A 24,129-nucleotide genomic window follows, 5' to 3' on the forward strand; every position below is an offset into this window, starting at 1 on the left:
ACCTCGAACCTTGGTGACACCTCCAGTGCGGTGAGGTTCGAGGCACACCAGCATCAGGGCAGGGCCAACAAGTGGTCCAGGAGGCCGCGGGTCCCGGCCCCGGTTCGTAGGGCCCGGCCCGGGACGGTGGGCACGGCGCGGCACGGCACGGCACGGCAGCCACACATAAACTGAGCTCGTTATGACGTTTGTCTCAGCCCAGGCGGCCGTGGCAAGCCGCAGGCCGTTCCGGCTGATTTGACTTTACTGCGGATAACGTACGCCCCAGTGCAGTGCCGCCACGGTGCCGCGAGGACCCGAGGACCTGCACGATGAGGGGGGCTCTCCTTTGGGAAAGTGTGAGACTCTTGAGAGGTCGTGATCTCGTGATGATGGACCATCCATACAGCCCGGCCGGGAAGGGCGCTAACTCCGGCGTCGGCCGGGTTGTGTGTTTGTCCGATTGTTTCACACTCGGCGGGCCGGGCCGGGCTAGGCGCCTCGTCCGGGCGTATTGGCCCTGGCCACACACACGTACACACGTACACACGTACACAGGTCGGCCAAATAGAGGCGGCCGCTGGTTCTCACCCTACTAGGCTACTGCAGCCCTGGGACCCCTTTCCCTCCGCAGCGGTCAACGTGTCTGGGAGTGTGGCCTCCGGTTCTCCGCCTCCGGGTCCCCGTCGAAGGACCGCACCGCGCGACACGGGCGCGGGGGGACGGGAATTCGAACGTCGGGAAGGGTTGCGCGGGGCACGAGGCCACTCCAGGTGCGCGGATGTGCGCCGGGCCGCGCCGCTCGCCCAGGTGTGTCGCTTATCACCCCTCCCAGCCCGGCCCTTCACGCGACACGCGAAAAGGAAGCGAACGATGCCTTATCATTGCGTGTTTGTTTGGGCGGCAGGGCCCGGCACGCCGGCTACTCTGGAATACAGGCTCACTGTCGGACTGTCGGCCAACAACACCAGTAGCCCGCTGACCGGACAGTCGCGCCCCGCCCTGCCGGCCAGACGCTCTCGGGGGAGTGCCGAGGTGATCATCAGGGCGGCGCGGGGGCGGCGCGGGACAGAATGCGAGCTGGCCTGGCGGCTTTTCCAAAGGGAAAACCAGAAAAGCGAGCGAGGCCAGGCAGGCCAGGCGAGCGGATGTCATGTAGCCGGCACCACAAAAAAACAGATTATTTATCTAGACGCCGAGCCGCACTGCTCCGCCGGAAAAACGAGGAAAACTCGGAGAGGGCTGCTTAAGTGTAGCGGGGCACGCCACGCCGCCGCGGGGCGGCGGGACGTCGCCGTCGGGGCGTCGGGTGTCAAAGGGCGAAGGGCGGGGCGCGGCCGGCACGCCGCCGCAGCGCGCAGCGCGTCGAGCACGGCGTCGAGCGACCTGTTGCACCGCCGCACCGCGCGCGCTGCCCGCCCTAATTGTTGGTCACTGCATCGCCATCGCCGGCATCGCCGTGCGTGCACTGTAGTGGAGTGCCCCGGGGCCTTTACGACCACGACCGCGACATGGCGGCTTTACTGCCGGCTCGCTCATTGCTTGATTTGGCCGATATGTCATGCCGCCGCCGTGCCGCCGTGCCGCCGTGCCCGTGCCGTGTAAATGCTTTCGCAGTGTGGTATACTCCGTAAAGCTCGGCGGACTCCTCCCGCGCGCGCCGCCGTCGGGGTGCTCCGCTCGCTCCGCTGTCCCGGCCTCCTGATTTGGAAAAATCACTTCGTCGCCGTGTCTCCGTCGCACTCATGGGGAGTCCCGTCGGGGTGCGAGAGAGACGGAGCGAGTTCGGAATCAGACGGCGGCGGCGGGGCCTCCGAGGAGGGGAGGGGCTCGGGGGCTCGGGCAACAAGTGGCGGCTCGGCTTTGCTCCGCAGTGGGGCCCTGCCGCCCTGCCAGGCCGCCTCGCCTTGGCGGACCCTGCCTGCCTGGCCAGTGTGGTGTTTTGCGAGTATCGAATGGTATCGGATGGTCCTCACGACCGAAAAGGACAAAGGACGACTCGTGTATTGGAAACGTAACCATTTATTCGTAAAAAAAAGAAATAAAATAAAAACGTGCACATGTCACAGCTTTACTGTAACGAGTTCTTAAAATATATAACAGTCTTCTTAAAATTAAAATTACATAAGGTAGAACTTTGGATGAAAACAGATCGAGGAAGATAACATGATTAGCCTTAAAAACGAAAAAGACTTCTAGTACCATCTACGTAAATTGGCGAGACAACCTATTCGATGTTCCCGTCACTGCGACTCATTTCCCGGGAGCAAACTGTTTGTTTGGCTTGGCGAAGGCCGTGGCAACATTCTAGTTGCAAGCATAACGTTTGCGAGCCGATATATTATCTGTTCGGATCGTCTGCACGGAGAGATCTGACCTTCACCGCGTTTGCTCAGACACCCAGGGCTCGCCCGCCGCCAAACGACCCCCCCCCCCCCCCCAGCCCTTATCGGAACTGAGAAAATAGAAAGAAGCCAGTTCCAGGAGCTTTGGTTCAGGTCGGCGACCACCCAGGCCGGAGCGAGTTGAGGTTACGCAAAGGGCGAAAAGTTCCTCGTGCGTTTCTCGGGAAACCTCCTTGCTCGGGGCCGGTGCCCCCCCTCCTTGATATCCGACCCCACCCTCCCCCGCCCGCCCCTGTCCACGCATGGCTGACTGAACGCAGACCGCCTTCATTGGCACTAATGCCGCCCAGACATCCCCCCTCCCCTCCCCTCCCCTGCTCCGGATCTGGTACACATCAGCCGGTAAGCCGGTCGAGCGGGGTGCCGTCGTGGACGTCGTGGACGTCGCGGACGTCGTGGACGTCGCGGACGTCGTGGAGGAAGGGGAGGGACACCGCGGCGGTCCGCCACGCCGCCACGCCGCCATGGCCACCGAGGTGTCCGGGAGGAAGGGCGGGCGAAAGGAAACTCTGTTCATCACGCACGACCCCACGCAAATAGCGGTGCCCCCTCCCCTGCCCTCCCCGTTCGCGGCCACGATAAGGCCATCCCCGGCTCCCACGTGCGGTGCGGCGGTGCGTGGTGGTATGTGCTCAGCTGCCGCGCTGCCGCCGTGGAGGCTCCGTGCGCGGCGAGCTCCGTGCCGCCCGCCCCCGCGCTGCGCCATAATCGGACACAAACACCGCCGCTGCTTTGACGCGCACACCAAATGCCACCGAGCGTCGCCTAGCGTCGCCTTGCCGCCCTTCGCCGGCGGCCGGCAGGACTAGAAGCACCCCGTCCACCAGGAGTCCGTCGGCGCCCCGGTGGCCGGAGCGCCCTGCCCCGGCGGCAGGTACGGGTAGAAGTAGGAGTCCGACGGCGTCCTCTCCACCTTGACGGCGGTCGACGGCGGCGGCTGCAGCTCGTGGTACCTGCGGGACAAAACCACTCCATAAATTCCAGCGAAGTCATTGATGCGGCAAATGCTGAAACTCGCGGCGCTTTGTAGGCTTGGCCGCGGGTCACGGGCTCCGCGGGCTCGGGCCAGGCGGACGAGACGAAGGGGAACCCTGCAGCGTGGCAGCGTGGCACTGGACAGCCACTTGAGGGAAACCGTTCGAGTGCCCCAAGCCTATACACACATGGACCGCGCCAGGACCAGGACCGCGCCAACACAAGTGCACGCCGCGTGCTCTCTCTCTCTCTCTCTCTTTCTCCCTTCTCAGCCAGCCCTGGCGGAAAGTCCATTCGGACATTCGTTTTAACGCGTCACAGACAACTTGACGCCGCCCCGCGCCAACCGTGTGCCGCGCTTCGGGGCGCCTTCGAAAATCACAACATTTCCCGTCTCTGTCGCACTGACTGCGGGCCGGTGGGAGGGACAGCGACGCCGCTCTCGATTCTCGACCGTCTCGGAGGCAGCCCCGGGGCGTGCGTGCCGCAGTGCGCCGTGCGTTGGGTAAACACGGCCGAGACGAAGGCGGCCAGGCGTCTGCTTATAAGGCTGTTGCTGGATCTTGACAGGATCGAGGCGTCGGTCGCCAATGTGGAACATCCTGCCAAAATTCTTGCCTGAACGTGAGTCGAAACTCCCCCTCCCGGCCCTCCCGGCGAATTTTCTATTAACAGCGTGATAACGGCGGAGAGCTGCCAAACTCACCTTAACAGGTGCTCGGCCTGCATGTGGTGGTGGTGGTGATGGTGGTGCGAGGGCTGCGGGACGTGCCACGAGTGCTCCGTCCTGGCGGTGCTGGCCGCGGCCTCGGGGGCGACGTCGGCGGCGTTGTCCATGGCGTTGTCCATGGCGTTGTCGGGGGCCGCGGGGGTGAGGTACTGGTCCAGCTCGCCGTCGCGCAGGTCCCTGGCGGCCTGCAGGCCGAGGTTCAGGTCGCACACCGCCGAGCTGAAGTCGATGCTGCCCGCGTCCGAGCCGTGGCACATGTCTGCGAGGGAAGAAGCGGGTAAGTTCGATATGCGTCCCGAGGAGGGTGAGCCAGAGACAGAGCGACGGAGCGATTCTTCGGAGTGCAGCTCGGCGCGCATCGCCCATCGCGCGCATCCCATTGTCTGCGGCACGGCGCCCGGGCAGCAGGCAACGCGAGGACGCGGCCGCATGGCCCGTCCTGCGCGGCCTACCTCGCAGGCGCCAGGCCCAAGGCCAGACCGGCCGCCGCCGCCGCGCACCCACAGCCATACCGCTGGTCTTTGATCCACCTACCGACGTCCGACGGGCTGCTGAAGATGTCCTGCTCGGAGCCGCAGCACGACTGCTCGGCGGCGAGCATCGAGTCCGGCGAGGACGCCGTCAGGGTGGCCGCGCTGGCGGCGCCGCCGAGGCACTGCGGCGTGGTGGGTGGCGTCGGCGGGGAGCTGGGCGACATGGTGCAGGGGGAGATGCAGGAGCCGCGTCTGCAACAAGGCCCACTTTTAACACTCGCCGCCTCGCGCGCCAGCGAAGTGGAGTCACTCTTGTCCTCGTCGTCGCGCACCTCACGGCCTGCATGCCGGGGGCGTGCTGCTGCCGGCCGGGCTGGGGGCGGGGCGGCGTCCCCGTTTGCGATGGTTGTTGTTGTTGTTGTTGCTGGGGCTTGGCTTTGCGCCGCCGCGGCTGGTACTTGTAGTCGGGGTGCTCCCTCTTGTGGATGATGCGCAGTCGCTCGGCCTCCTCCACGAACGGCCTCTTGTCGCGCTCGCTCAGCAATCTGAAAAAACAAAAACAAAAACGAAATGGAAACGCGTCCAAACAACGACCACGGCGTACATGTCGTCTGCCGCACACCTACCTCCACAGCTTGCCCAGGGTCTTGCTGAGCTCCGCGTTGTGCAGCTGGGGGTGCTGGTCGGCCAGCTTGCGGCGCGCGGCCTGCGCCCACACCATGAAGGCGTTCATGGGGCGCTTCACGTGCAGCTTGCGCTGGTTGGACGCGGCTCTGGAAAGGGAACATCTTGCATGAGCCCAAATGGCAGAAGGAACAACAACAACAACAACAACATTCCCTAAGCAAGTGGAAAAGAAGGACGCTAACTTCGGTATTCGTACTCGGCCTGAAGGGGGCAGGGAGAAGGTCCTGAAAAGTAGAAATCGGCCAGACGGAGGACTGAGGTGGGGGGGGGGGTGTATCCTTGGCTGGCGCCAGTATGTCGCGCCATGTCGCGCCGCGGACGCGTTAACTATTCCCATTTTCAAGAAATCGCTAAGCCAGCCGCAGACTTTAGCGCCAGCACGGCGTGGCGAGGTGGGGTGGGGCGGGACGGAGTGGGGGGCGGGGCGGGGCGGGGCCGGGCCGCTCGGGAATTCCACCGAGCCGGAAACGTTTGAAGCGGTCCAAAAGTAGACAGGATTGTTCGGATCGTCGCTAATAAACCAACAAGGGGCCGTCCACTAAACGACGAGGCCATTCTCTCTCCCCTCTTGCCACCCCCTTTTTTGACAACTGGGCCATGACTGGGCGGCCCCGCTTAAAAATCCAAATTTTCAACCCCTTCGACCCGTTTTAGCGAGGTCGCGTCGAGGAAACGGGTCGCCGTGTCCATTCCCTTCCGTTCCGCTGCGTTTGTCCAGTTTGTCCGAGGGCGCTGGCGCTTCCACGGCGACATGTGCAGCCTGCCCCGCGCCCCGTGCCGCTACCGCCGCCGCTACCGCCGCCGCTACCGCCGCCGCCTGCCACGGCGTGTCCCCGAAGCCCGAAGCCCGAAGCCCCGCGCGGCGAGTGTTAATGAAGCTACGTGCGTCCGTGTTTGCGTTCCCAGGCGGTTCGGTTCCAGTCTCGGCGGCGCGGCGCGGCACGGCCCGAGTCCGTCTTGCCCACATTCCGCGTCGATCCACTTGAAGAGGGCCTCATCGGACTCGCCGCGCCGCGCCGCGCCCAGCGGATCGGAATCAGATCATCGACTCGCGCGTCCGCGGCGCGTCGTCGCCGAGGGTCTGGAGGGGCCGCGCGGGGGTGGGCCGTGAAAACAAAAGTCGGGCCGCGGCTCCAAAGCGCCACTCGAACGTGGGAACCAAGCCGCGGTTTGGAGCGCGAGCTGGGCTCATGATTCCGAACAGTGCTTGCGTCGCTCTGTCTTTCTCGCTCTCATGGGGCGTCCCCTTAGGGTGCGAGAGAGAGAGAGAGCGGCTGGGCGGCGCCGTGTTTGCCTCGACCACAGTCGCAGTGTCTAGGACGCGCTTTTTAAACGACGAGCATATTTGGACGGCGATCGAGGCGGGTCCTCCGCAGTGGCGGTAGCCCGGTGCAAATGAGGGGAAGGGGGGAGGGGGAAGGGGAGGGGGCGTGAGTCCCATTAGCACCTGCTGCAGGGGCCTCACACGCCGGCTCTCCCACGCCCTCCGGCGCCACGCGACAGCCACGCTCCCCGGAGGAGGGAAGGGAGGGGGAGGGGGAGGGGGATACTTCTTTGTCATCCCCCGCATCGTGCAATTTTTCGAATCGCGGGGAAGGATCAGGAAACACACTGACACGAACCTCGTATGCAACTACGTTTTCAGTTTCAACTTCGGTTTGGGATTGTGCGTGAGAGAAAGCTTTCCCATATTTATCGTCTTAAACTTGAATATTTTGAGCGGAAAAACGTCCTCTCTCTTCACACGAACGCGACATACCTGGTAGTGACGGGCACCAGCGTCCAGTCGTATCCCTGCAGGACCTTGCTGACGGCCTGGCCGATGTCGCTGTGCTCCAGCGACAGGTCCTCCAGGTCGATCCTGGTGGCCCCGCGGCCCGCGCACATCCTCGGCGTCGTCGTCCTGGGCGTCGTCCTGGGCGTCGTCGTCGCGGTGCTGCGGGCGGCCGAATCGGCGGCCCCGTCTGGCTCCGTGCCGCAGTCGTCGGCCTGCTCCGTGAGCCTCTTCCGCGGTGACGCACTTGTTGCTCTGCTGGCCTCAGGGAAGGCCCGCGGCGGCTGCCATGGGGGGGGGGGGACGGGACGGCCTGCACGGCGCTGCACAGCGACGTTCGGAGCGACACGGCCAGACACTCCGGCACCGCGGACGGGCAGGACGGCCTAGACGGGCAGGGCGGGCACGGCGCGCGCGGCGAGGGAGGGTGCGCTGCCGTGGCGTTTGAGGCTCGAGGGTCACAGGCACACTGACAGCGGGCCAGGACCAGCCAGGCTCGCTCCATCCAGCCCGTCAGACAGTCAGGCCGTCAGGCCGTCGGGAAGGGTTCCTGGGTCCCCGGGCCCGGGGCAGGCGGGTAGCTGGTGCGGCTGGTGCGCCCGGCATGCCCCCACCCCCTTTTCCGCGCCCGTCGCCACGCCCCCTCCCCCGCACACTTCACACACACACACACACACACACTCACACACACACACACACACACAGCCTGCTTCAGCCGCACACGCTTCAGCCGTACAGGGCGAGGCGTGCGGTCATGTTCGCTTTCCTCCTCCTTCGCGGAAGCCCTCCCGAATCCGAATCCCGAATCCCAGCCGAATGGCGGTGCGGTGGCCTGGCGGCATGACGGCTGGCCTGTCTACTCGCCCTCCTCGCCCTCACCCCGTGGTGCGGGGCGGTGAGGTGCCTTCCGGCTGTGTCTGCAGCAGACTGGGGCGGGCTTAGTTGTGAAAACGAAATTCAAACCGCCGGCGCCGGAGCGTGGCGCGGCGTGCAGTAAGCGGAATTCTCGACCTCGCCACGCGGTGAGGGCGGAGAGGCATCAAGGAGCATCACGGTGTGTCAGTCAGGTGCTCCGCGATTCCGCGCTTACTACCGCCCCCCTCTTCTTTTCCTTTTTTGCACTGACTGCTCTCTTTGCTTGCATCGGTTTCGTTTGCATGCGGGGGAGAATAATTCCTCATCGGGTATTTTATTTATATTGAAAACGTTAGTTTATTTGTACGCTCAGGGGGAGAATAGGAAGACTTTTAGCTAGTTTCAGCGGCATGATGAGGGCTATCGAATCCTGGCCGGGATGAGCACGCACACGATGGGCTTCTTGAACTCGTTGAGCAGCTCCCACTTCACGGTGACTTGGCGCAGCTGGGGACAACGGCAAAAACAAACATCTCACTACCATGACGCATTTGCACTTTCTCCCCCGCCACCGGTTTTCAAGATGAATTAAAATTGTTCGATGGAGGAGAAAGTCGAAGGGTTCAAAATTGTCTGCCAGTAAATACACTCCAACAAAACAAAATCTGTCGCTGTTGTTGATTTTTTTTAAAAACAATATTTTTAACAGTGGAGCGACTAGACTCACCCGGGGCTTGGTCTTGTCCACGAACAGGCTGTAGGTGTAGGTGTGCGGGCCGGGGTTGAGCGGGCACGTGAGTCCGGTGTCACGGCAGGCGTCCGGGTTCTTGAGCTCGAACGGCATCTCCAGGCCCGCGATGACGCCGTGCACGGAGGCCAGCACCCGCCACTCGCGCTTCTCTGCCAGACAGAAACACGGTCCCAGTGCAGTGCCTCCGGCGGCCTCGACGAATCACGGCCCGAAAGGGGAAAGGTGAAAGCAACACTCACTGTTGGTGAAGTCGATGGAGATGGTGACGCTGTGGTCGCGGCGCAGCGTGCACAGCGTGTCGTTCTTGTTGCAGCCCAGAACGGACACCGACGTCCACTCGCCCAGGTCGCTGTTGGGAGCTGCGGGACGACACCGCGGTGAGTATTCGAACCCGTGACCTGCCGTCGCCTGCCGGCGCGCGGCTGTCGTCTCACTTACCGCAGTTCTTGAACTCGGCGGCGAGCGCGCTGGCGATCAGACAGGCGAGGCAGGCGGCCACCGCCACGGCGTTGGTGTTCGCGTTCATGGCGGCACACTTGTAGGGCACTAGGGCTGGAGGGTTGGAGGTGGCACTGCACTGGGGAAGGCTCCCGGAGCACTCAGGTTCTAACGCGGCTTAGACTCGCACTGGCCGCTAGCGCGCTGCAGGCAAGCTGCAAGCAAGCTGCAAGCAAGCTGCAAGCGACCCCGGCAGGCTGATGCAGAACAATGTCCGCCACTCTGTCTCTCTCGCACCCCCGGGCGGGCCCCTTGAGCGGGAGAGAGACAGAGGCAGACGTGTCTCCACGCCGCGGGCCGCGGAATCGGCCAGTCAGCGCTCGTTCAGCGCGTTCAGCGCCAGGCTTGCAGTCCCAAACGTGTCGAATGCCGAATGTGGGGCAACGGCTCCACGAGGCAAGACCGACACGGCGAAATTCGCCTCTCCCTTGGCCTGCCCTGGGCGGTAGTCGAACCCGGACTCCAGGACAACCGAGGACAACGCGGTGGAGCGCCTGCGGCAAGCTGGCAGGCCAGCCCGCCACCGCCGCGCGAGCGTTGGGCTGCCTACGCTGCAGGCGCCTCAGCTCGCGCTGGCTCTCCTCCTGACTCTCCAGCCTCGCGGGGACGCACGTCGGCTCCCGCCGCCGCCGGTCGCGTGTCACGCTGATTCCAGAGGACCACGCTCATTTTGGTTTCCATGCCGCCGTCGTCTATCCCTACTACTCCTTCCGACCATACAAGGTCGCGGGGGCAGTCACCAGCAGCACGGCCAGCACGGCCTGCCGCGGCGCGCCACGCCGACCCCGGCCATTAGGTATGCTGCACTGCGTCCACCAGCTGGCCCGTATGAGAGTGAGGAAGTCGGCATGGCAAGTTCGTCGCTCTGGGGGCGACGCCACTCTGGCGGAGTCCAGAGGGACCCAGAGGGAACCAGAGGGACCCAGAGGCCGCGCCGCGCTCGCCGGCCCCTCCAGCGTAGAGCAGGCGCAGTTTAAGGAGCCCGCGATTGTGTGCATTTTGCCTACCTACAGGGGCATGTGATGTTGGTTGCCTACTATCAGGCGTTGAGGGAATCTCACAGTGGGGCGATCGCTCCTTTGCCCCTCCCCTTAAACCGCGCCTGGCGTAGAGGGCCCAGCCTTCTCCGCCAGCGACGCCGCGCTGCTGGACAAATCTGGGGAAGTCCATTCGCAAGACGCGTGGTGCTGGCGGTGACTGTACCGCGGGGAAGTGCACGCGAAGCGGTTGCAGTTTGTCGCGGTTCGGTCACACTGTGATTCACCACCTCGATGATGACACGTGCGGCAGTTCGGCCCTTCGCCCCGGGCGGGCCACGGGGCACGCCGACGACAGGGAGATAGGTCGAAGCAGGCAAGCCAAAGGCAAGCCAAAGGCAAGCAGGCCAAGGACCCATTCCGGCCCGATGGCCGCTGCTCGTAGCTGACCTGGCCTAGTCCCCCCAGCGGACTAATCAGGCCAAGCCGGCCACGCGGACATCGGGTCGTTGCCCAGAAGACCATCTTGCAACCCTGTCGACTGATTCCGAACACCGTTTCGTCGCTCTCTGTCTCTCTCACACCTATCAGGGAAGTCCCGTAAGTGCGGAGAGAAACAGAGCGACGGCAGCGACGAGCGGAGTCAGTCTGCTGGCCGTCGGGACGGAAGCGCGAACAAAGGGTATCGCGGCAGCGCGCAGCAGATAGGGATGAGGCTCGTTTGGGTTTTGTTCGGGTTTGAGAGTAAATTCTCCATAGGGAATTCCGAGTTGGGTTCTTGGCGGTGGTGGGTGGGCCTGCAGCCTGCCTGCAGGGCCGGCACACACGCGACCAGCCAGCCAGCCAGCCAGCCAGCGGACATGAACGGCCAAGCGCCCCCCTCCCTTCCCCCTCCCCTCGCCCCTTCCCTTCCACCCTTCCTCTCGCCAGCGCGCGGAACAGCAATGGGAGCGACAAGGACAGAAAGGGAAGGGGGAGGGGCAGAGAGGGCTCTTTGTCGCACGCACCTCGCACTCGCACCTCACCGACTCGACTTGACAGAGTCGTCGATGCCCGGCCGCGGAGCGCGGTGCGCGTTGCGGTGGCGGTCCACTCGGCGGGAGCTGCCGGCGATTTTGGGAAATGGAGGGGGGGAGTGGGGGTGCGTGTTGTATAATGACAGCCGCTCGTCATCTCCCTCTAGTGGCCACCACGCCAGCCTGCCGCCAGCAGTAGCGTCCGCAGTCCAGTCCGCGCGCTCTTGTTGTGGTCAGTGATACAGTGATACGCCACTTCGCCAGCGGGCAGCCAGGCAGCAGCAGCTAGAGCGAGCGGCCGGCGCGGCAGACTGCAGCAGAGCGGTTCAGCTCCCCGTCCGACTACGTCCGACGACACCAACATGGCCAAGCTCCTGGTGCTGGTGCCCGCCCTCTTGGCCCTGGCGGCGGTCGTCCCCGCGGCGTGGGCGGCGGACATCGAGGACTGCGGTGAGGATCATGGCGGACCGGTGTCTCACGCGTCTCAGCTCCGACGTGGATTACTTCGCGTGCATGTGCGGACCGAAGTCGCGTCCCCGTGACTCGAACTTTGAGTCGGGAACGCAGATCGCGAGTGACGCCAGAACAATTATTGCACTAACGACCTGCAATCGCAATAAGCGCGATACAGTACTGCCGAAAAATGGCGGATTGTTTTTGTTTTCGCCTACCAGCGACCCGGTCGCGGGGCCGGTCTGTTTTGAGCGCGTCTCTCCCCCTGTCAGAGATGAGTCAATGTGCGACCAGGCCGGGCTGAGGCCAGGCGCGACTTTGCTCTGCATGCGTCGGCTCGCTTCGGTCAACGAATTCCCTCCCGACTGCGACGCGCTGACACTGCAGGGGGTCGATTACGGCGGCGTTTTATTCGGCAGCACTACCGCTCGCGCTTGGGAACACACGGTTGGGTCCGGCCGAAGCTCGGGAGCCAACCAGCGGCGAGCACGGGTCCGATAGAAGATCGCGCGTTTTAACTCACGATCGTAATCGGCAGTAGTAAAAACATTTGGCTTGTAATAAGGAAATTTGAGCTGTCACCTCCTTATGAGCTGTTATAATAATAGAACTACTATTGATTGCTCAGTAAAAAAAAAAAAAAATTTCAAAAAAAAAGAAGTATGGATTCAAATTAACGCACTGCCACGGTTAGTAACGTAGAAATGTTTCAAAAACTGTTTGTTTACATCGCGAACGAACCATAACCCCTGTACGAGTAATTTAACCAATGATACACACTTTCAGAACCTCGGATGATAATTTTTGCGTGTAATAATTTAAATGCCGCCGAGACGCAGCTAAAACATCGAATGTCAATCCTTCCTCGTTCCTTGTAAACCACGTAAACACTGCAACTGATTACGAGCGTGAGTTAATTAAAACGCGCGATCTTCTGTCGGACCCGTGCTCGCCGCTGGTTGGCTCCCGAGCTTCGGCCGGACCCAACCGTGTGTTCACGAGCGCGAGCGGTAGTGCTGCCGAATAAAACGCCGCCGTAATCGACCCCCAGACTCATTCCGGGGGGTCGCTTTCGTCGCTGTCTCCCTCACACCTTAACGCGACGCCCCAAGAGTGCGAGAGAGGCAGGGTGCAGCGCTGCGGGGCCGGTGGGGTGGGCGTGTTGGTGATAAAAGCGCCACGCAGCAGAATGAGACGACGCGGTGCGTCACGTCGCCTGCACTGGAGTCTAGTCGCCCTTCGATGATCGACAGGCCGACAGGATGACAGAATCCGCCGAGACAAATCGATGGCGCCGCGTTCCTCTGCCTCCGCGTTGAGTAACCATCTCCATTTCCCAGTCCGGCACTACGCGCTGCCATGGCGCTGCCCAGTCGCCGTGACCACAGAGCACACCAAGCACACCGTGACGGCGGAGGCGAGGTGCCACACACCGCGCCATTTTTGATTAGAACCGCGGTAATTCCGGCAATTGGCAGTGCCGTGCCTCCGTGATGGCCCGGACGCCCCCATCACAATGCCAAGCGACGCCAACAGTCTGCGGCGACGTCTCAAGCTCTTTTGCGACTTTGTTACAGCCGAAGCGGAGGACCTGGGCAAGTTCATCGAGGCCAAGGTGTCCGGGTGCACGGAGGACGACACCAAATGCCCGTTGATGAGGGGCAACAACGTCACCATCACCATCAAGTTCAAGTCCAGTAAGCAGCCCCCGCGCCTGTTGGGTTGCCTAACCACCAGGGCATCCGCGCGCACTCGTTCGACTCTGTCCGCGAAGAAAAAGGAATGATGACGTTTCTTTTTCCAGACAAGGAAATCAAGGCGGTGCAACAGGTGGTGCACGGCGTGTTAGCTGGAGTGCCGGTGCCCTTCCCCCTCGAGAGCCCCGACGCCTGCCAGAACACCGGCTTGACGTGTCCACTGGTTGTGGGCGACCACACCTACAACTACGGCCTCTTCATCAAGCCCGTGTATCCCAAGGTAACTTTCAATCCCTTCTGAGCCGGTCATTCCCTACCTCTGACAAAATCACTTCATCACTTTGTTGAATTTTCAACAGGTATCCGTGAAGGTCAAGTGGGAGCTGCTAAACGAGGATAAGAAGCAGATAGTTTGCTTGTTGATCCCTGCTATTTTGAAATAGACCCAGCACATCAGTAACTTTCTATCCATTTTAATTATTTTTTTTAATACAAACAATTATACTTTGTCCACTTAATTAGGAAATTATAATGGTCCTGTTTGCACAAATAAATGAACAAAAAAAAAAAAAACAGCTCAATTTAACTTAAGAAAGTTTTATTTTAATGACAATAGTACAAACAACGTACAACCAACCAGTCACAACTTAAAAACAAAAAAAGACTTCTGGCTCATAAATCAATCTTTGATAACAGCCATTGGATTGATACCTATCAATCTCAATAGCAAAACAGAGACAAATCACAGTCAAACAAATCAACCTTGGAACTGTGTGTTCCAACAAATATCAAGAACAAAAACAAAATACCAGTGCGTTTCATCTTCTGCACTGATTGGGAGGAGCACTGAACTGTATTACAACCGGGGATGTCACCTGGGCTGGGGCTGCCTGCTGCCTAAATAGCAGCAGTTGGGTTGGGAGCCCCATCATTCTTGCCAGCATCCCTCCAGTTGCCACTGTTGTTGGACTGCCTGTTGCCGCGAGGGTAGGGACGGCCCCTGCCACCGCCCCTGCCACGGCCCCTCTGGCCACCGCGCCCTCTATGACCATGACCGCCAGTGTAGGGCCCTTCACGCCAGCTTCCACGTTCCTTGGCTTGGGCTGCAGCTGCTGCCAGTTCAGCCTCATCAGGTCTAATTTTGGCTGTGCGACGAAGTGTAAATACAGCTGCATCCAGTCCACCAATGTTAGCTGACATCACTTTGCTTTGCCACCACAAGCCCATGGTGTTAACCAATGCCTGTCGAACGTTTAAAAAAAAAACGTAAGATGCAAAAGACAATTAACAACAAATTAAAATGGAGTCGCAATGAGCTGGAATTACCATAGAAAAACTCTTGCGATCCTGGGTGAGGAGAATCGCCCGACCTTTGCCAGGACGGGCAACCCTTGCCATTTCAAGTAAGACACGCTGATACAAATTGCGATTTGAAGTTTTACTACCTAAGCGAACTCCAAAGGGCTGCAATCATAAAACATCACAATTAAGATCAGTTAGTTTAGACCAAAGATCACATAAAGGGGTTTTTGACTCACCAAATCTGTGACTATAACATCAACACTCCCTTCATTGAGTGGCAATCGTCGAGAATCCCAGCGAACAGTACCAATGGGAAGTTCTCTGCCTTCCTCCTCTTGCAGACAACGCACATTTGAATAAAATCGGGAGCAAGCTTTGGGATGGATATCACCACCAATGTGGAATGTCCCAGGAAAACTCATAGCACCCTGAAATTATTATTAGTAAATCAACCAATGGCTAGTCATTTTCAACACTTGACCAAATATTGTGGAGGCCAAAAAAAAAAAAAAAAAAAAAAAAAAAAAAATTGAATAATTGGAAATAAGAATAATTTTAGACAAGTTCAAACTGACCTCAATGGGAATAGAACCTCCACCAGCTAGAGGATCCAACACAATGTCACCTTGCTGAATATCAGCCAAGCGTAGAAGATTGTGACAAACTGTTGAGCGAAGAGTGGTTGGACCAAAGAATGAAATATTTCGACGATGGAGGGATCGTTTAGTAAGTGCTATACTAACTTGAGCAGAGTCTGCAATAAAGGGGGACAATAAATTATATCCTTTGTTTCAATAAAAAGTGTGCAGAAAATAGTTGATCAACATACCCTTAAAGAGGAACAAAACAATCTCTGCATTGAAATTAACAAGATCTACCACCCAATTAAATTTATCTTGGAGCTCTCCACCAAACTCACGAGCCACTTCCATAGAACCAAATGAGTGTTTGCCTACACGGAAACACGTAGCTCTGAACCGTAGAACTCTCTCACCTAGATTAAGATAAAACATTACCAGCATTACATTGCCAAGCCTTGAAGACATAATTCATGTAAAGAATACAAGAGGGAATCTTACTTGAAGGAACATCCGCATCAATCTCCCTCTCAATTTCCCTCTCATAATCTGGTAGCGACTGTATTTCATCTTCCGAATCAGCCCCATCAGCAGTTCCTTCAACTTCAGTTGTCACTCCTGGCACAGAATACCAACAAATTTTACACATTAATGTGAGACCAAATGGGTCTGCAGTGCATCAAGTTAAATTTGAATAGACACCTGAAGCAGAATCCTCCAGAGTTGTTTCCTCTGTCTCCCTTTGAGTATCTGAAGATGCCATGGACACCTTTTCTAACTCAGATTCTATGTTATCGGTACCCACAGGCTCATCAGTTTTTTCCTCTACAATATTCTCATCAGCAGCGGCATCACTGGCAGTGTCAACAGCCTTTGATGTTTCATTCGCACCTTCATCCTTGTTCTCGACAGCAGCAGCCTTACGAGCTGTGAAAAGAAAGCAACAGCGTTTTTAATCTGATAGGGACAACAGAACATACTTCAGACTGATTTACCAACAAATTTACCTGCATCCCTTTGAGCTCTCAAAAGGTCTGCCTTAGCCTTGCGCTTGGCTCGCTTTTCAGCATTGCGTTCTTGACGTTCTTTATATTTCTTTTGTCTTTCTGCTGTACGAATCTTCTCAGCTTCCTTATCTTTTGTGGCTCTTTCATTGGCAGCAGCATACTGTTCGGGTGTAGGCTTCACGATCCCCTCAAAACCAGACAGTTCTTTCCATACATTCAACCACTTGTCCCAATCAGGAGTATGAGCCTGCTTCTTGGCAATCGCAACATCCTCAGCCTGAAAAATGATGAAGTACAGACACCAAAGAAGCGGAATAAGAACTGTTCCAGGAACATTGTGGGATTAATATTACTTACAGAGTTGGTCCCTTTCAAATCCATTTTAGGGTCAAAGCTAAGCACTTGATACAGATTGTCCACAGATCTCAACTTCATCACCTGCAAATGAAAATTGAACATAAGACACATTTTGAAAAGCAGTGATAGCGTCTCTCTGGCACCGCACGGCCAGCGCACGGCATGGGCATGGGAGCATTTTACAAGGTTATGACAAGTTGTCAACTTACCTCAGGAAACTTTTCCTTAGCAATATTGAACATGATACTCCCACGCTCTTTCAAGACGTGGAAATCTTGTCCAAATTTATCCCGACACTCTTCAATGGCCATGAATTCAAAGCCGGTGTCGACGGTGGCTTCGATTGTGATTTCGGATTCGGTGCGAATTTTGAGGAGTTCCTCCACAGCTCTGGACTTGTTCCGATCGGCATCGGCACGGTCGGGCCGTGCACCCTGTTCCACCTGTTCAACATTTTCTGTTTGTTCGCTTTCCATGACAGCCACAGAAGTCCACAGGTTGCGCCTCGGAGTTACAACGAAGCAGGACGGCGGTCTGGTGGGTGGTCTGGTACTCGATGTCGAGTTCCAGGAGTCACATCCGAACGCAGCCGGCAACACCGGCAACCGGTTCGGTTTTGCTTCGCAACTCGAATGTGAATAGCGATATGGCAGAGTATGCCAGCATAACCGTTGTGCTCTCAAACGCATTTACGTCGAGAAAGTTAGAAGAAATGGCTCTACCCTGTGGACACTGATACTCCCTGCAATAATTTTGTGACTGCAAGATGTCCATTCATTATACTCATCCGCGCAAAACCACCCCGACCAGATCTGACCAGTCAACCCGATCTCTGCCCGGAACGTGGAACGTCAAACGTCAAAAGCAGAAAGCAGAACAGCAAACAGGCTGCAGCCGCTAATTCGTCGACAGGTAAGATGATTTCTTTGCATTTCAAAATATCATCGTTGTTTCTGGACCATGAAGTTTTGTAGCGATAACTTTCTTTCATCCTCTGAGTTGCGCTTTCATGTTTGGGGAAAAAACTGAGGCCTAGTCGAAAGGTTACTGCCCCTAAGTACAGTACCCATCTGGAATGACAGTTTGCTGTCATTGATTCGTTTGATTCATTACTGGGCATATTTCTCCTCTGTTATAATTCAATATGTCTTGTTACAGAGTCGAGATATGCATGCAGTTCATAGAAACTTATTTCTTTCAACATGAATTCAACCACCTTTCTGTTGGTGTTTGCATGTAAGTTGATTCTCATATTAAACATCTAATGTCAGTAATTTTGAATAAATAAACTTCTAACTTTTCTAGTCTTGAATCTTTATTGACACTTTGTTGTTTTAGGTGTGTTAAGCTTATCAATTGCTTCAAGAGTCATTGAACTGAGTGACAGGTATGTGATCTTTTACGTACTTATTGATTATTCATAGAAATTGTGTATTCTTAAAATATTCGTCTTGTTGTAGTGATGGCATCTATTCTGACTTCATTTTCACATGTTTCGTTGTAGGTTTCTGGACATACGTCGAGATGGCCAATGGTTGATTATGGTTAGTAACAAGTTTATACTAAAATCATTAAAGACTGAACAGAACTGACTGAGTGTGCACCTTCTAAGTATTCTGTCAACAATTAATTGTTTGTATTTCAGTTCTATGCTCCCTGGTGTGCCCATTGCAAACGCCTGGAACCTATTTGGGCTCATGTTGCTCAAGCCCTAACTAACACTAATGTGAGGGTTGGCAAGGTTGACTGCACCAGATTTTCTTCCTTGGCTACTGAGTTTAAAGTGAATGGTTTTCCAACCATCATGTTGTAAGTTAAAAGACACTCACTCTTTCCCTAGGTGTCTCTATTTTAATCACTTCTTAATTTACTCACAAGTGACATCTTCCATTTTAGTATGAAAGGTGATGCAGAGTTCACCTACAATGGAGATCGAACCAAAGAAGAGATAATGAAATTTGCTCTGCGAGTATCAGGACCACCGGTTCAATCAATCCAGCGACCTGAAAGTTTGGACAACCTGAAGGGTACTCAAGATCATTTCTTTGTTTATGTTGGAACTCAAACTGGACCTCTCTGGGTATAAATTTTGAATTCTGTACAATGTTTCAAACATATCAATCATAAATTAATGTGCCCCTTTTTGTTTGTTATGTAGGAAGCCTATTTTGATGTTGCTGAAAAATTCCAGCCGCATGCATTCTTCTATGCTACATCTCCAAATATTGCCAAAATGGTATGATTCTTCTCAGATTTTATTTCATGATTAAGTTTGAAAAAGGAGGCACTCATTTCCTTACTGATTTATTGTGTGTTTTCACAGCATGTAAAAATAGATGATACTCCTGCCATATTTGTCTACAAAGATAATAGTCACTTTTTCTTTCAAGGTAAGTTTTAAGAGTATACTATTTTTCTCTTAAAAATGAGTTATGTTGTATTTATGCAAACTGTCCATTTTCTGTCATTTCTCCCTTAGAAATTACAACAACTGAAGCACTAAATACAAGCATTGCTGATTGGATTAATCGGGAACGGTTCACACAGTTTCCTAAAGTGACACGGGGCAATTTGAATCAGCTGATGAAAACTGGAAAGTACTTGGTCTTAGCAGTTGTGGAGGAAAACAAGCTAGAGGAAGTCCCTGCACAAATGCTTGAGTAAGTGGTGAAATAAATCCTTTTTACAAATTTCTTTCCATATGCAAATGCTGACAATGAACTTCTCTTTTAGATTCAAGGATATGGTTGAATCAGTCATTGTAAAACACAGAACGAAGTATCATAGGTGAAGTTAACTTTTTGTGTTTCTTTGAAACTTACTCTTGTATTTGTGTCTCTGTTGCACTTTAAGATTTTATAACAATATTTCTTTCACAGACATTTTCAGTTTGGTTGGGTTGCTCAGCCCGACTTGGCTAATTCAATTGCAATGCAAAAGCTTCCCTTGCCATCATTAATGATTGTCAATTCAACAACAAATCATCATCACTTTCCTGATGATGATCCAGCACAGCTGACTGCAGAGGCCATAGTGATGTTCCTTGAACAAACTCTCAGTCAATCACTGCCGGTACTTTTACCTTGTTTCTACTCTATCGTATGAATAAAAGTATTTGGATTAAGCTTTGATTTTGTGCCTGTGTTGCAGATATATGGTGGCAACTCATGGCCAGTGCGAGTTTATCGTGCTTACTTCGAGATGATAACGGCGGCATCTGATATGTGGAAAGGAAATCCTGTCCTGACAACAGTTTTGTTTGGCCTTCCATTTGGGTTTCTTTGTCTCATTTGCTATTCAATTTGTTGTGCTGACATTATGGATGCTGATGAGGAGGAGGAGGAAGAAGAAGGTGAGTCACTTCTCCCATTCTCAATTCAACCAAATTTTATTTTCTAGATTAAGTTTTGGTTCTCTTCAATGGACTACATTTGCTTTTCATTTTCAGAACCTCTACATGAAAAAAGAGAATAAATTACCCCTTATACATGTGGTGCACTTGATAGGCTGTGGAATCCATGATCTCTTGGATGAGTGTATGCTTAAAATTTAAAGGACAAAATCTAGTCAAATTTGGGTGGACTTGTCAAATGATGAGTATACATGTGTCATATTAGCTTCTCATGCTATATCTGTGCTAATGTTTTGCTCATTCCATAGACGTCTTTTCTTGTCAGTTTGAGATTAATTTAGGTCACTGTCCATCATGATAACTTCACTTTTCATTTATTATAATTAAAAGATCCTATGGTGTTTCCAGAACTTTTTGTACTTTGTTAATACGTAACTTGAAAGAATTTGTTTTTGCAATTATTGATTTAGCGACCCTATTTTGCTTTTTACATTTCCTCACAATCATGGTATGCTCTTACTTCATATCTTTTATTGACCAAGACACACTCAAGTAAAGTACTTACAATTAGCTGGGAGAAGTGGGACATGCATTTGAATGGCAAAATAGTTTTATGGGGTGATTTTTTTTTCTCTCTGTTTTATATTACCTGAACAAAATGTTGTATGTTTACTAGGTTGCTAAAGTAATGTTCATCCCTTCTGTTTCCTGTCTGCCTTATATGTTATACTTTGTTCATTTCTTCCAATGTTATCCTTTGTACAAGGGTTATCTTTGATTTTAATATTCTATTGCCATCTAGTCGGTTATCTATGTTTTGGTGTTTGATTTACAGGCAGACTTCTTGTTGATATGGTTTTACTAGTTCTATGTACTTAAGTTAAAATAATTGCTCATAGTGTGTTCATGATGTCCTGTACATTTATATATTGTAGGTGATCCCTGTAATTTATCTTCCCAAGCAGATCAGACTTTTGCCTTTGGTTAGACTATTGGACTGCAGTGCGAATGACAAATGATGAAGAAAATAACAATAATAAACTTTCTTACTGTTTGAGTTATTTGCATTGTATTTCCTGGAAAGATGCCAAAGGAAAATACAAAATGATTAAACATGTTCATGCTCTTTGAAATATTTATTCAAGTGACTATTACAATTGGTGTGCCTACAATGAAGCTTGCTTAGTTAGTAATTTATCAAAGAAGAATCTTATATAAATGGTGTTGATTTCCGCTTCTGGAGTGCTCCACACACAACCAGAGGTCAGTCATAGTTACCTTTTAACCCAAAAAGGTAAGAACACAGGAAAAAAAATTTATGTCACGTACACAGACCCCCCCCCCCCAAAAAAAAAAAAAAAAAAAAAAAAAAACACACACACACTTGATAATATCCAGTTGGAAAATTCAGTCCATTCACATGTGCTGGCAGTGCGCCTCAAACATCTAAAGAACTGAAAACCAACTGAGTTCACCAGGAAGCCACATGTAATGCACCTACCTTACTTAAAAGTTAACATACCCTCAAGGGAAAGGCAATAATATTCAGAAATGTGAATCATTAATAAAGTCAATCCATCACAGCCACAGCCCTTATGCCACAGAACTTTTCCTGAGGCAAATGCAAAGGCTAAAATTAATACAAATTCATTTTTTTAAATAATAAAACTTTTTTTAAAAAATGAAAGAAGCAAAACATTGGTGATACTAAGGACAACGAGTATCACCTTACACTAGAAGTACACAATCATTTAAAAAAATGCAATGTGAAGTCTCAAGGAGTCTCACTATGAAAAGAATGAGATGATCCAACACTTCCACACCCTAACATTCCATTGACACATACCAGACAGCATTGATTAACTTAAGGTATTGCAACTGACATCACTTGTGACAGATCACATTTTATAGAGCATTGGACGTTATTCTACTCAAGCTATAATATGGAAGTACTAAGTAGCAAATGTAATATGAATTACAGTAGCCTCAAAGGTCAGCAAAAACTTCTGACAAGTCAATTAAGAGATATGTCTTGCTTAAAAAATAAAAGCAGCATAGTATAGAATTGAGTGTGCCTCAAAGAGGCATGCTCTTGACACTCCTCAGACTGAAAAATTGTACTCAGTAAGTTATAATAGAAAACTGGTAATGTAAATTAGGATTAACTGTTATGCTCTTGCTTCCATTTACATACTTAAAAAGCACCTTAGACAACATGTTAATGGAAATTCACATGTTTCTGACTAGCTTTATACATCTTAACAAAAACTGAAAATTCAGCAACATAGTTTGTTGGAAGAATGTTTTGTAACTTGTGCCATAAAATCAAACCACAACAAAATTAAACCAGAAGAAAAAAAGGACAGAGACAAACGAAGGATTGCAACTTGTTGGAAGGAGGAAACTTTAACACGGTGTTTTGCATTGAGCAATATCCTGATCCACTCATATGTGGAGTTTAAAAAAATACTGTAAGGGGGAAAAAAAGTACATTATGTGCAAGCACATAAAACTGGTTGCTTACTCCTACAATTGCTTAATAAGGCAAATCATAGTTCTGATATGAGAGTAAAACTGAACAGATCTAGTCTCATGGTTCTGTAAAACAGGAACATGGTCCCCATGACGAAGGTAAGATAAATATTAATAATATTAATATCTTCTAATAACTGGTTAGAGTGAATCAAAGTTTTTTGGTTCACCAATAGACGGTTCCGTTTCTGTTTCGGCTGAGAGTTGCTTGAGCCACTGTTGCACCTGGGTGGGATGCTTCTTTTTGTGTGTTTTATTTTCTATTTTTAAGTCCTGAGAAGAGAAAAAATTTAATTAAAGAATGAGGGCAGACAAAACTTGTCAGATATTTCTCTGATAAGAGTACTCCTGCACCAAAATTTAAAAAAAAAAAAAAAACTTACATTGGATTCAACAGTTCCAGTTGAGCCATTCATGTGCTGGTGCTGAGGGGTCACAAATTCTGAAGTAGATTCATCAACTTCACTAGAATTTTCGGATGGGCCCGGTGAATTTTGGGGCAAAGTGATATGAGTAAAACGAATAACAGTCTCATTAACAGGAGACATTGATGACCCCATTGGGACAGGCTTGAACATAGACATGTGATCCTGATTGGCGTCTTGGTAATCTTCCACTCTAAAATGGTATTAGAGAAAAATGTTATGCATTTTAAATTAAAAATTTGCAGCAGCAAGATTTTAAAAATTGTATTTGTAAAGTACCTTTGAAGAAAAGAACCGTCTCCATCCAGAACAACAAGACTACCTCCAGTAAGTCCAACTGTTCCAACATTGGAGATTAATTCCAAAATCGTCTTTTCCTGGTCTAGTTGAACAGATACATGAGGGACCCTTTCGGACCTAGGAAAAAATGGATCACAATTGGAGTTAGTGGGGGAGCATGTGAATGAGTCTGAATACAAAGAGCCTACTTACACAGCACTTTCTGGCTTGGACTGAACTAGACCCAATTGCTGGCTATGAGCCACATCTATCTGTCGAAGCAACTGCTTTTCTCGAGAATGTACTGCTTCCACAATCTTGGCAAACATTGATCTAACATCTGTTTGAGCCTGAAAAAAACAAACAAAAAATAACTAAATAATGCAAATAAAAGAAACAATAAAGCGTATTGTGTTTGTTTCCATTTACCTGAAGTGTCATTGCTTCTAGATACTGGCATGTCTGAGCAAGCGTTTCTGCATCAGGTGACGAAGCTGATCCCTCGTTCTTTTCCTTCATTGTTAGAGGACTTAGGAAAAACGACACCTTGCGACAAAATCACACATAAACTATGATGTTTATTGTAAAATGAGTATCACGGTGTATTGGGTCATTTACTTCCATAATGATTTTTTAGTGTAGTGAGAAATGATTAGAACAAGAAAATAAGTATGAGGAGGATCTACATAGAAGTTCAAACTATTATAGCTTAGTTGCTTTATTTTACACAAAGGTAAGAAATACTTTATGAACTTTCAAGAAAACATGTCATGACCCAGTACAAAGGGAGAGGCAGAAAAATCAAATCAAAGCTGTATCAAGTAAACCCCAACAAGATCAGAGCATTGGGAAGTTAATTTTGTTTCTTACCAAATTATGAAGGAATCCTGGAGAGATTTCGAAAGGCAAAACTTGTGTTTCTGTCCTGGTTTCTTTCTGTTTTCAGGTTTTCAGCTGAGTTTCTAGCAGAAGCTGCCACAGCTTGCAGAAGAAGGCGGTGAATGGTGGGAGCCTTCTAGATAAAAGG

General features: G+C 52.3%; 7 protein-coding genes across 7 annotated transcripts; 2 read left to right on the forward strand and 5 right to left on the reverse strand.

Moving 5' to 3' along the window:
- Nucleotides 1-2,798: 2,798 nt before the first annotated feature.
- LOC117643659 lies at nt 2,799-4,738 on the reverse strand. Its single transcript, XM_034382667.1, has 3 exons — nt 4,624-4,738; nt 4,066-4,348; nt 2,799-3,337 (listed from the first exon to the last, which is right to left on the reverse strand). The coding sequence occupies exons 1-3, from the start codon at nt 4,688-4,690 to the stop codon at nt 3,190-3,192; spliced, it is 498 nt and encodes a 165-aa protein (XP_034238558.1). The 5' UTR covers nt 4,691-4,738; the 3' UTR covers nt 2,799-3,189.
- A 94-nt stretch (nt 4,739-4,832) lies between these two features.
- LOC117643964 (transcription factor Sox-9-B-like) lies at nt 4,833-7,190 on the reverse strand. The gene is made up of 4 exons (XM_034383150.1): nt 7,009-7,190; nt 5,189-5,335; nt 4,926-5,107; nt 4,833-4,846 (listed from the first exon to the last, which is right to left on the reverse strand). Exons 1-4 carry the CDS (start codon nt 7,134-7,136, stop codon nt 4,833-4,835), a joined length of 471 nt encoding a protein of 156 aa, XP_034239041.1. The 5' UTR covers nt 7,137-7,190.
- A 1,018-nt stretch (nt 7,191-8,208) lies between these two features.
- LOC117644162 (NPC intracellular cholesterol transporter 2 homolog a-like) lies at nt 8,209-9,293 on the reverse strand. Its single transcript, XM_034383432.1, has 4 exons — nt 9,068-9,293; nt 8,869-8,988; nt 8,606-8,778; nt 8,209-8,385 (listed from the first exon to the last, which is right to left on the reverse strand). Exons 1-4 carry the CDS (start codon nt 9,153-9,155, stop codon nt 8,299-8,301), a joined length of 468 nt encoding a protein of 155 aa, XP_034239323.1. The 5' UTR covers nt 9,156-9,293; the 3' UTR covers nt 8,209-8,298.
- Nucleotides 9,294-11,227: 1,934 nt separating this feature from the next.
- LOC117644163 (NPC intracellular cholesterol transporter 2 homolog a-like) lies at nt 11,228-13,856 on the forward strand. Its single transcript, XM_034383433.1, has 4 exons — nt 11,228-11,570; nt 13,151-13,270; nt 13,378-13,550; nt 13,630-13,856. The coding sequence occupies exons 1-4, from the start codon at nt 11,483-11,485 to the stop codon at nt 13,711-13,713; spliced, it is 465 nt and encodes a 154-aa protein (XP_034239324.1). The 5' UTR covers nt 11,228-11,482; the 3' UTR covers nt 13,714-13,856.
- A 253-nt stretch (nt 13,857-14,109) lies between these two features.
- Nucleotides 14,110-17,230, reverse strand: LOC117644159. The gene is made up of 10 exons (XM_034383429.1): nt 16,724-17,230; nt 16,515-16,595; nt 16,158-16,434; nt 15,853-16,077; nt 15,652-15,768; nt 15,402-15,566; nt 15,148-15,326; nt 14,809-15,000; nt 14,597-14,734; nt 14,110-14,512 (listed from the first exon to the last, which is right to left on the reverse strand). Exons 1-10 carry the CDS (start codon nt 17,201-17,203, stop codon nt 14,168-14,170), a joined length of 2,199 nt encoding a protein of 732 aa, XP_034239320.1. The 5' UTR covers nt 17,204-17,230; the 3' UTR covers nt 14,110-14,167.
- Nucleotides 17,231-17,286: 56 nt separating this feature from the next.
- On the forward strand, nt 17,287-20,927 carry LOC117644160 (protein disulfide-isomerase TMX3). The gene is made up of 13 exons (XM_034383430.1): nt 17,287-17,426; nt 17,673-17,750; nt 17,853-17,901; nt 18,019-18,058; nt 18,160-18,323; nt 18,411-18,594; nt 18,673-18,750; nt 18,838-18,904; nt 18,994-19,174; nt 19,248-19,301; nt 19,394-19,586; nt 19,665-19,866; nt 19,963-20,927. The coding sequence occupies exons 2-13, from the start codon at nt 17,717-17,719 to the stop codon at nt 19,986-19,988; spliced, it is 1,272 nt and encodes a 423-aa protein (XP_034239321.1). The 5' UTR covers nt 17,287-17,426; nt 17,673-17,716; the 3' UTR covers nt 19,989-20,927.
- A 56-nt stretch (nt 20,928-20,983) lies between these two features.
- Nucleotides 20,984-24,116, reverse strand: LOC117644161. The gene is made up of 6 exons (XM_034383431.1): nt 23,973-24,116; nt 23,532-23,648; nt 23,316-23,452; nt 23,103-23,240; nt 22,782-23,016; nt 20,984-22,671 (listed from the first exon to the last, which is right to left on the reverse strand). The coding sequence occupies exons 2-6, from the start codon at nt 23,619-23,621 to the stop codon at nt 22,540-22,542; spliced, it is 732 nt and encodes a 243-aa protein (XP_034239322.1). The 5' UTR covers nt 23,622-23,648; nt 23,973-24,116; the 3' UTR covers nt 20,984-22,539.
- Between the last annotated feature and the right edge of the window lie 13 nt (nt 24,117-24,129).

The sequence above is a fragment of the Thrips palmi genome, unplaced genomic scaffold, assembly GCF_012932325.1.
Source record: "Thrips palmi isolate BJ-2018 unplaced genomic scaffold, TpBJ-2018v1 HiC_scaffold_17, whole genome shotgun sequence".
Classification (NCBI taxonomy): domain Eukaryota; kingdom Metazoa; phylum Arthropoda; class Insecta; order Thysanoptera; family Thripidae; genus Thrips; species Thrips palmi.

Coding starts and splice junctions, on each gene's coding strand:
- LOC117643659 (XM_034382667.1), bottom strand. CDS start 4,690: ATGCTCGCCGCCGAGCAGTCGTGCTGCGGCTCCGAGCAGGACATCTTC. Junction 4,349..4,623: donor CAGCAGCCCGTCGGACGTCG/GTAGGTGGATCA, acceptor CTTCCCTCGCAG/ACATGTGCCACGGCTCGGAC. Junction 3,338..4,065: donor CAGGCCGAGCACCTGTTAAG/GTGAGTTTGGCA, acceptor TTTGTCCCGCAG/GTACCACGAGCTGCAGCCGC.
- LOC117643964 (XM_034383150.1), bottom strand. CDS start 7,136: ATGTGCGCGGGCCGCGGGGCCACCAGGATCGACCTGGAGGACCTGTCG. Junction 5,336..7,008: donor CTGGTGCCCGTCACTACCAG/GTATGTCGCGTT, acceptor TTCCCTTTCCAG/AGCCGCGTCCAACCAGCGCA. Junction 5,108..5,188: donor ACCCTGGGCAAGCTGTGGAG/GTAGGTGTGCGG, acceptor TTGTTTTTTCAG/ATTGCTGAGCGAGCGCGACA.
- LOC117644162 (XM_034383432.1), bottom strand. CDS start 9,155: ATGAACGCGAACACCAACGCCGTGGCGGTGGCCGCCTGCCTCGCCTGT. Junction 8,989..9,067: donor CGCCGAGTTCAAGAACTGCG/GTAAGTGAGACG, acceptor GTCGTCCCGCAG/CTCCCAACAGCGACCTGGGC. Junction 8,386..8,605: donor TGGACAAGACCAAGCCCCGG/GTGAGTCTAGTC, acceptor CGTTGTCCCCAG/CTGCGCCAAGTCACCGTGAA.
- LOC117644163 (XM_034383433.1), top strand. CDS start 11,483: ATGGCCAAGCTCCTGGTGCTGGTGCCCGCCCTCTTGGCCCTGGCGGCG. Junction 11,571..13,150: donor GGCGGACATCGAGGACTGCG/GTGAGGATCATG, acceptor ACTTTGTTACAG/CCGAAGCGGAGGACCTGGGC. Junction 13,551..13,629: donor TCAAGCCCGTGTATCCCAAG/GTAACTTTCAAT, acceptor AATTTTCAACAG/GTATCCGTGAAGGTCAAGTG.
- LOC117644159 (XM_034383429.1), bottom strand. CDS start 17,203: ATGCGTTTGAGAGCACAACGGTTATGCTGGCATACTCTGCCATATCGC. Junction 16,435..16,514: donor ATTTGAAAGGGACCAACTCT/GTAAGTAATATT, acceptor ATCATTTTTCAG/GCTGAGGATGTTGCGATTGC. Junction 15,327..15,401: donor TGTTTTGTTCCTCTTTAAGG/GTATGTTGATCA, acceptor CCTTTATTGCAG/ACTCTGCTCAAGTTAGTATA.
- LOC117644160 (XM_034383430.1), top strand. CDS start 17,717: ATGAATTCAACCACCTTTCTGTTGGTGTTTGCAT. Junction 17,751..17,852: donor CTTTCTGTTGGTGTTTGCAT/GTAAGTTGATTC, acceptor TTGTTGTTTTAG/GTGTGTTAAGCTTATCAATT. Junction 17,902..18,018: donor GTCATTGAACTGAGTGACAG/GTATGTGATCTT, acceptor GTTTCGTTGTAG/GTTTCTGGACATACGTCGAG.
- LOC117644161 (XM_034383431.1), bottom strand. CDS start 23,621: ATGAAGGAAAAGAACGAGGGATCAGCTTCGTCACCTGATGCAGAAACG. Junction 23,453..23,531: donor TAGAAGCAATGACACTTCAG/GTAAATGGAAAC, acceptor TGTTTTTTTCAG/GCTCAAACAGATGTTAGATC. Junction 22,672..22,781: donor CTGGAACTGTTGAATCCAAT/GTAAGTTTTTTT, acceptor TTCTCTTCTCAG/GACTTAAAAATAGAAAATAA.